This window comes from Branchiostoma belcheri, unplaced genomic scaffold (genome assembly GCF_001625305.1).
Source record: "Branchiostoma belcheri isolate BF01 breed outbred unplaced genomic scaffold, Haploidv18h27 scaffold368, whole genome shotgun sequence".
Taxonomy (NCBI): domain Eukaryota; kingdom Metazoa; phylum Chordata; class Leptocardii; order Amphioxiformes; family Branchiostomatidae; genus Branchiostoma; species Branchiostoma belcheri.
In genome coordinates this window covers 58574-68494 of record NW_017803985.1, presented here as the reverse complement: position 1 = coordinate 68494, position 9921 = coordinate 58574, and the positions used below count along the sequence as shown (strand labels likewise).

The 9921-nt window shown below is 38.7% G+C and overlaps 1 protein-coding gene across 1 annotated transcript in view; it reads left to right on the top strand.

Annotated features, from left to right (window-relative positions):
• Positions 1–4779, top strand: part of LOC109476203 (neuronal acetylcholine receptor subunit alpha-7-like) — a 5247-nt gene extending 468 nt beyond the window's left edge. Inside the window, exons 2-4 of the mRNA XM_019777087.1 lie at positions 3080–3421; positions 3536–3668; positions 4350–4779. Of these exons, the coding sequence (XP_019632646.1) occupies positions 3080–3421; positions 3536–3668; positions 4350–4779 (905 nt within the window). The remainder of the gene's footprint in view (positions 1–3079; positions 3422–3535; positions 3669–4349) is intronic.
• Positions 4780–9921: the final 5142 nt, after the last annotated feature.

Sequence of the window (9921 nt, the reverse complement as noted above, 5' to 3'; positions counted from 1 at the left end):
TCGTGGGGCGAACGTTGGATACAGGCGGCTAATGGATACAGGAGGCCAATACAAAGTCCCCTTGCCCCACCGAATCTGCTTGGAGATTAGATCCGCTCCGCATTTGAGGTGCTGCGCGCGGTGATCCAAGGAAGACTTGATCCCCAGCCACTGTGGGTCATGTGCGTCGTGTTGTTTTTTTCATGGCAATATCTTATGCATTCTCAAACTCTGTGCTTGTGTCTGTGCTCGTTTCTGTGGTTTCTGAGACAGAATTTGGACGCCAACATTTACTCTAAGAAGAAAGTAAGTCTTCTAACAAGAATTCGAAGACCGCATACCTACATGAAAATATTAAGAGCCTTTGTAATTTTTTTTCTATTTTGCTCATTGATCATAGAAATGTGATGATTACATTTATTATAATGTATTCTATATATGGTTTACTAAAATCAAACTTGCACCACTAAACCCTTACGTCAACAAATATATGATACCCAAACATCACATCCACAGACCATCCAGCGTCAACGATATTTCAAAAAAATTCTTACTGCAGTACCAAGGCCCAAAGTCAACCAACATAATTCTCTATACCCAACCTACCCACCTGCTAAATATCATCGTATTCCGTGTACCAGATCTTGAGATATACACAAATACATCATTCAGACTGAAAACAACACACCATTTTCAATGGAGTGTAAAAATCCCTATGAACTACATACGGACTCACACCACAGCCAAACAGAATACATACTCTTCTGACGAAGGCAAAAACATATAAGACATTAACGATTGAAGGCAGATAACAAAAATTGTTTTGAATTCGCAGCGCGGATCCGAGTTACAAAGGCCTACAGAAGGATGTGCCGGTAGAAGTGAGCAGCGATGGTACGGTGCACTGGATTGTAGAAACCCTGACTACCACCGTGTGTGAGGCAGATCCCTTCCTATTTCCTTCAGACACCTTGGAATGTCATGTGTGCTTTTCTGCAGCCACGGCGATCAAGGAAACCATCATCCGTAAGGCTTTTAAGCTTATATATACTGGGCTTTCTGGGAATTCATGGGACTGGAGGGGGCTCAACCCCCCACCCCCTTTATAACTCGTAAACATCGTAGGGTTTGTCCCACCAAGCCCAAAAAAGCCCGGTGTAGATAGGGTTAATTTACATTATCAATATCTGCCTATGTTTCTCTTGTTCTCAATTAAATATATCACAAGCTTAAATAGTCCTATTATGTAATGCAGCTAATTTATTGAATTTCCTCATAAATTATGCAGATTGCATCAAGATTTGCATAACTGTCACATAATTATCTGTCACTTAAGCTACCTGCATATCAAAAATCATGATGATCCATCAACCGGTTCTTGAGTTATCCTCTTTTGAATATTTGAAAAAAAACGCCCCTGCAGTTCCAAACCTATGTCACTTCTTCCCCAGCACAAGAGCTACCTATCATACAAATTTCGTGACCCTAGCACGTCTAGGTCATGAGATATCAAAACCGGAAGTTCGGCTGCAGTACCACAACAAGCCGCCAGGGGGCCCAGAATCTAATTATTTTAAGGTCTCATCAAGACCTACCCACCTACCAAGTGTGAAGACAATCCATTTAAGCCTTCTCGAGTTATCGTGTCCACAGACACACACACACACGCCTCTGAAAACATAACCTTCTTGGCGAAGGTAACTAAAAAATAGATTCATCTCCTAGAGTATAAATATTTGATAGAGAGCCCTTGTGATCGACAAGAAGTGACGTTAGTATTGGCTCCCTAGCAGCTTGTTCTGTAACTACAGTTATACAAAAATGGACAAGAGTGTTTTACTAGTTAAATGCTACAGACTAGTAAGCATATTCAACTCATATAGTACGTATTTTAACCCTCAACAGTACACCTTCCCGGACTGATTAATCTGAACAGTTTTTTGCTAATTTTTAGAAATTATCAACATGCTACCAGCTCAATTGTTTTGCAAACTGATGTGGGAACCTCTGTGTCCACATTACATACAAAAATCATACATTTTGAACTTTTTCTATTTTTTGGTGAAGAAAAGAAGACAATGAGAAATACCCGATTTTTAAACCCATTTTAGACTGAAGGGGCTTTTGAGGCCCAACTTTGATCTCAGATAGCGGCTAAACGGCTTGCGCTAGAAGAATCAAATTTGGAGACCTTTCCTAAAATGTCTCTGGAAAAAAGATAATATTAGTTTAATACTAGTAAGTTGATGTTTTTTATGTGTTGCCATGGCAACGGGTTTCTAGCAGGCAGTTTTTTTTAAAAATAGAAGTAATTTTGGTTTAAACATAAAAATTTTCTAAATTTTATATTAAATTACACTTCTTTTCCAACATTAATAACATCTTACATAATTAAATATAAGTTAAATCATTTAATATGCATAGAATATGATAATTTGATGAGGTCATTGTCAAAATCCAATAAGGCGGACTATATTATTAGCTCTGACGTCATATGACGTTATAATTACACATAAGTTATTAAAATTTAATTCTATTACTATACACACCATTCTCTGAAAACTTGGTAGACATACGATGAGTGCATAAAAACATATAAAAACGGAAATAAGGTAATGTATAAGAACGCCAGTGTATCCATTATGATCGAAAGCCGGCTGGGGTCCGCCCGGACCCCAAAAGAAAATCAGATATAATTTTTTTTTTCAAAATGGTAGAAACGGAGTTTTCTGCACTGTATTGAGAGACAACTTTGTGGGTGACAATTACCTAAAATTTCAGACAAAAATCTTTAGAAACAAAAAAGATATTACAGAATATATAGTGCTGGGGTCCGCGCGGACCCCGGGTGTTCTGTTTAGGGTTAAATGTTTTGTAACAACCTGGTTCAATAACATCTACCAAATGTAGTATTGCAGCGGCTCTGTTTTCTTTTAAATATAGATAAAATGCAATATGTGAGTGATAAAAATAGGTGATAAGAGTATTTTTATGGAAATAAAATTTGACCTAAGTTTTGAATACATTGTAATAATGAGCATCAGAATGATTTGGAAATTACTCTAAGTCATAATATGTTTAAACCATATGTTGAACATAGAATGCCAAGGAGGCAGGTCTGCAGCATACAAAGGGAACATTCCGTGCAACTCTTACTCTCCTACAAAAACGGAGGGCGAGTGGAACCGGAAGGATAAGATATTTGCTAAGGACAACAGGGAAGCGTGCTTTGTTCTACACCTGTCGCGGGCCCCCCTGTTCCACATCGCCACTACTGTTGGACCCTGCATCATCCTGGTTGTGCTGATGAGCATGACCTTTATCATACCCCTTGACAAGGGCGACCGGATCTCGTTCGGAGTGACCATTCTACTCTCCATGGTCGTGTCCTTGGTGTTTGTGACAGACGTACTTCCTGTTAAGGGGTCATTGCCGTTTTTCGGTGAGTTAAATTCTATTTGACAAAACTGTACTTCTTTATAAATCATCTGCTTAAGATGGTTGTAGCGAAATGCTCCATTACAGAAACTGTTTACCACCTTACGCAACGTTACAGCTACGCTGATCATCACCTGCATGGGCCTGATGGGATTGTTCCTGTTCTTTACTCTGGTCATCATCGTCATCCATGACCGGGAGGGCAGCCTGTCTCCGGCGGCAAAGACAATTTTCCTCCGCTACATTGCAAGGTACCTTCTATTCGTTTTTGGGCAGAGGATGGCACCCAGGCCAGAGCTTTGGAGGAAGGATTTTTTTTAGAACAGTTGAAAATCAATGCGCGCGCAGATGACATCCATAAAATCAAATCAGTGTAACCTAACAAATATATCATACTATGGAAAAGGGTTGATTCAACTTAATGCATTAAAAGAATAAACATGAAATTGACCTTGGAAATTAACGTTTTTGCCGCACTGAATTAAAAAGTGCATTAGATGTCGTTAATGATATCAGTGTATAACATGACATTATCGATGTCTAAAACATTAACTAACCTGCAACTTTGTAATGAGTTTCTACATAGTTTAATATTCAGCTTATTACTTTCGCTGATAATATTTTTTGCCAGCATTATAACTCATTTTTCCTTGATGCTGTCATTTGAATACATTTTATCTAACACCTTATATGATTATTTTCTTTACTAAATTTTATCTAATAGAAACTCACCAGGACTTCAATCGGATGACCCGTATCTTATTATTGTTTGTCTGAACCGAACCTTTTTTCATTATGTCATTAATGTAAATATTTTATTACCAAACGAAGGCTAATCAAACATTTACTAATATATAGGTAGTATTATTCATAGAAGTCAGATTCATTGGAATGATTTTAACAGTTTTGTACATTTTTTGTTTGTTTTTCAGGATGCTGCTGTTGGGTGATCTGACAGCAAATAAGCAAGCAAACGATGAAGAGGTTGACGTGATCAACCACGCCGCCATAGAGCTGACCAACTGCGCCTATGAAACCGATAACGTGTCGGAGGCTGACGAAGAAGTCATATACTTCGGTGGCCATGAGAGGAGCGAGCAGCCATCGACCCCTACTGAGGATGCTTCCGGATCATCTGGACTCTCAGAGCTAAACGCCAGCGTTAAAGAGTTGATTACGGTGGTCAGGGAAGTTGGAGATCTGACCAATGCCGAGATTAGAGAGCTGACCAAGGCCGTGAAGAACGAGGAGGAAGTGTCTGACTACATTCTGCTGGCCAAAGTCCTGGACAGGCTGTGTCTTGTCCTGTACTTCATCAGCATCGCCGCAACCGTTCCTATGACCATGTATTTGAGCAAGTAAAGGTGTAGCATCAACATCGATCTACGGACCGTTTGTCACGTTATCTATCGATTTATGATAAATGTCTCAGAAGTTTGATCCCACTTGTTTAACCCTAATCAGACCGGGCTTTTTTGGGCATGCTCAGACGGGGGTACCTGTACCTCAACAACCACTTACCGTAGGGCCACCAAATTTTCAGAGAGTGTAGTAATGAAATTAGTTCATATCAAAATTTTTTGTGTAATCATAACGTCATTATGTCGTCATTAATTAAATGATTTTTTGGGGGGTAAAACCGTCAAAACTTATTTTTCCGGAAAATTTTAAGGAATACAAACAAACTTTAACAAAAGTGTCTAAGATAGAATATTAATGGGAACACGAAAAATGAGGAGCTTATCTAATTAATATGAAATTGCTACCAGATATTTTAAGGGAAGGTCACCAAATTTGACGGTTCTAGTACGAGCCGTTCATGTGCTATCCGAGACAAAAGCCCCCCTCCCCGGCTGAATAGGGTTATAACAAGTATATAATATGCATTCTGAGCATTTTAAACAATGTTATAGGATACCTGATACTTTAAAACAATGTTATTGGATACCTGATACTTTTATTCACGTTATTTATCAAGTTTAGCACTTGCTCTAATGGGAATTTGCACAATTTAATGTAGTTCAGCTACACCTGGATTAAGGGAGGAGATCCTTAGGTACCCAAAATCTAATTCTCACCAATATGATTCCCAGGTTATTACATTAGATTAGGAGATACACAGTCCCATTCCAGTAGGTATTGTGACAAACTAACTTTTCGCATGTTATCACAGGAGATTTTATCCATATATTATTGTATATAACTCTTTGCCTGAACGGTAAAGTTGAGGATTAGGTATTGTTATAAGCACAATTAAGAACGTATGCGTAAAACTTCTCAAAGTCTAATTCCTTATAAGCAGATAAAATATTTGCTAGCGTAAATTTTATCTTTAAAATCAAGCCAATGTAGGCTTGATTTGTTATAAGCACAATTAAGAACGTATGCGTAAAACTTCTCAAAGTCTAATTCCTTATAAGCAGATAAAATATTTGCTAGCGTAAATTTTATCTTTAAAATCAAGCCAATGTAGGCCTTAATGATTGTGGTTTATTATCATGTACAGGATTTTAATCTAAACTCAAACAGGCTGCTTTATTATCATACCAATATTTCTATTTCTGTATACATTTTTTTTTCTTTTCAAGAAAAGTCACCATGACTATTTAGACAGAACACATGGTTAATGTGGCATAATTTACTTATAATTTCATATAAGCCTTAAATTATATTAAATTATATTAATGATTAAGTATAGTTATTTCTGGGCGGTGCTAAACTATCCTCTGTCATGCGTGACAGGAACTTGTGAAGACAGTACATGGTGTCACCTGATTAGGATGAACTGAACTGAACAAACTGATTTCTGTGCTAGATATTACATTCGGATCTGCAATAGTACTTACGTGGTACCATTCTAGCGGAGGTATTTAAGCAATAGCTGATTCTGTATACTAAATACAGATACTGATGGCACACATGTACATATAATAGCTCATGGTCTCATTCATGTACCTACGTAAATTAGTCCCGAACTAAAAATTAAACGGCTGCATGAAAGATTGTTTGTAGTGGTGAGGGATTTGATTTTAATCAGCCCGATGGTTTGAAAACGTCAAAGTAGTGAAAGCTCGATTGTAACGGCGGACATTAGGACGTACTTTTTGTCAGATGTGCGATAGGTCGGATGTTTACATCCAGTGCCCTGAGTAGTGCGGTCTTAGGTTTGCAGCTTGTAATTGTCATAAACATGGATTGTGTGAACAGAAGTCGTGGGCAAATGTTTCATGTGATGGAGAATAAATGTTCTCGACAAATCATATGATTATTGTAGGGTATTAATTAAACTGTTAGCAACGTTAAATCATTAGCAACGCGACCTGGTAAAACCCACATTAATGCATGGTCCTCAATGTATTGATGAATTAGACCTTATACTTATAGATATTTAGCAAATTCTGTCGATAAGTAAACTGTTGTCATCTAATTACTTTGTTAATTTGCAGATTATCAAGACCTATTATACCTTCTGATAAGACATGGAAACATCTGGAGTACTGTGTTTACGGAATAAAATGTGGTCATGGTGTACAGCGTCTGTTTTGAGTGTGTTTTTGTCATTTAACACTAGGGTCAACTTCTATTAAAATGTTACTTTTTCGAAGAATGCTATAATACTACAACTACTGCCAGTCAGTATCAAACGACTGTGACTTCAACTGTAAAAAGTAAATAAACAGGATGGCCCATTTCTAGTAACAAGACAAATAAGAGTTTCGAGACCTCATACCTCTATGAAGTATAGGCTTGGTATAAAAATGTACATTTCTTCTTTAATTATGCAAATGACCTCTATATTAACATAATAGATGCATCGTGGTGTTACCTTTTGATTAACTTACACATGTCCCAAGTATAATATCCCCATCATTTACCATTAAGGAGTTATATAGTTTTCAGATCAACTATGCAAATTATGTCCGTATTTGCATATTTGGTATCTGTTCATATTCTACCAGCCATAGATACGGGGGGAAAAGAGAATCTGTAGGTGCCTGCGCGTGTGTTTATAGGCCGATATTTGAGTGCGTGACTCCCTCGGGTACGCCCCTGTGTGGACGGCAAAAACTGCCAGTTTGAGTGTTGATTGCGACAATGTCGTGGGCTATCTAGAATAATTTCTTGAAAAATATGGGAACATTTCTAGAAAAATATTGGAAAATTAAAGCCTGAAAATGTTAAATTTGTCTTAATGAAGGATCTTTCGATTATAATCATTATATTTGCTCATAGGCTTTAATTTGATAGTTGGGACGCATAAGCACCTTGGTAGAAGCTTGCTAAATAGCTAGAATCTACTGCTGACGTATTTGCAGTAAAGCCCAGCTGGAGTTGATGATTGTTAAGTATAACAGGGTAAAATAGTAACATTTAACATAATATGCGCTTTTTTTCTTAATGGTGTGATGTCAAACTAACAACAAATAATGAAAATCATTAGAAAAGTAAAAATCATTAGTTGCTGTTTGAAGAATTCACTAATATGTATAGATATAAACTACGTGTATTGACTTTGCTAAAATTAAGATTCAGTTTTATAAGATACATTTAGTTATTTATATCATAGCTCCGATAGCTTGACAATTGTTATCAAAATTGAATTGTTCATTTGAAAGTCATCTAAAATTGAACTGTATTTTTAACCTTATGTGCATACATATTGGATCAGGAATAGTACATACTATTGTGTGCACAGCAATATCACGTACTTGGTTTGTTCTATCACCAACTTACCTATTGGTAAAAAATGTGCTGGCACCCCCTCTAACCCATTTTCCAGCTGTGTGAATACAAAACCCTGCATCTGCTTGAAGTCTAAAGTAGGTCAGAAACTACTAGGTCAGCAGGTGTTTTTTTTCCTCCGTCAAATCTATTCCGTAGGTTTCCTAGAGTTCCTGATAAAGGTAAAAATTAAAGATGGGCAGGTAATGACCCCGCGTCCTCCCGGCCTACGTAAACCGCTAATATTTCTATGAGTCTACAATATACTTTGATGATTCTCACGCGGGTTTTAGGTGTCCATTCACAAGACAAAGGCACACTGATTTCTGCCTTGCCTTATTAGTCAGCGAAAGTTTGTGCCGTAAAATCGATTCCTTACTTCCTGTCACCTAGCCTGGGTGCCAAACATATAGCACACTGGACACAAAGTATATCCATGTGTGGCGCCCAGGCTACCTGTCACCGAGCGACCTCCACAGTAGTATTCCCCAGAGTTATTAAACTTCTCTATTACTAGTACTACAGAACGATATGCTAGCTACACACACAAACACACCCACACACATACGCACAACAGAATTTCGAGGGCAAAAGCAAATAATGGGAACTATTACAGTCAGTGGGGGAAACTGATCGATACACATGTTGACAATCATGTAATTGTGGGAGTATCCACTGCTCATGAGATCAGCCAGTCTGACGACAGCAAGAGACGCTTTCAATGCTCCCTTCTGTGTGTATATATTTTCTTAGAGGCTTAGAGGCGTGCCAGAACTAAAACTTTAAATCTCATAGGATAGAGTTCTCCGTTCTTTTTTAATATCGATGACCACAAAACTAGGCTAACACAAGCACACACGCAATCCCTGCCGTTTGTTTGTTTGTTTCGCATAACTGGTAAACCGGCTTTAGGCGTGACACACCAGTTTTGTACATGTAGGTGCCACTCACAGCGGGAGGGTCCCCTACTCTTTTCGATAAGTGCGGTGGGATCTTTAACGTGCGTGGGGTGTAGCTCTCCCCAAACACGGGACCTCCATGTAACGTCCTATCCGAGGGACGTCAAAAACCAGAGCTAGGTACTCATTTCCACCTGAGTGAAGCGAGAAAAGTCCTGTAAGGTGCTTTTTCCAAGGGCACAAGATCGGTGACACGGGTAGGATTCGAACCCGGGACCTCTTGGGTGAGCCGAACGCGCTACCGACTGCGCCACACGACCCCACGAGTGACGTTAACCATACAGTGCATTGAACCGGCCTTTAGCACATTTTTTACCAGAAGGTAAATAGGTATAGACCTTTTGGTAAAAAAATGGGTTAGAGGGGGTGCCAGCCCATTTTGTTACCAGAAGGTAAATAGGTATAGACCTTTTGGTAAAAATATGGGTTAGAGGGGGTGCCAGCCCATTTTTTTACCAGAAGGTAAATAGGTGATAGACCTTTTGGTAAAAAAAATGGGTTAGAGGGGGTGCCAGCCCATTTTTTACCAGAAGGTAAATAGGTATAGACCTTTTGGTAAAAAAATGGGTTAGAGGGGGTGCCAGCACATTTTTACCAGAAGGTAAATAGGTATAGGGCTTATTCACCACAGATGGTCACGTGACTCTTCCCCCCGGCAGCGAGCATTGTCCGCCATTAGGGGGTGCAACATGGTGCCTATCGCTATGGTACGCTATGCAAACTCTTGGCGATAGTTGCGCATTTTGGGCCACAATCTACGTTTTGAACACTCTTCTTGTTAGTAACATTGTCCTTGGGGTAGTTCTGGCTCCATGTCCACGTC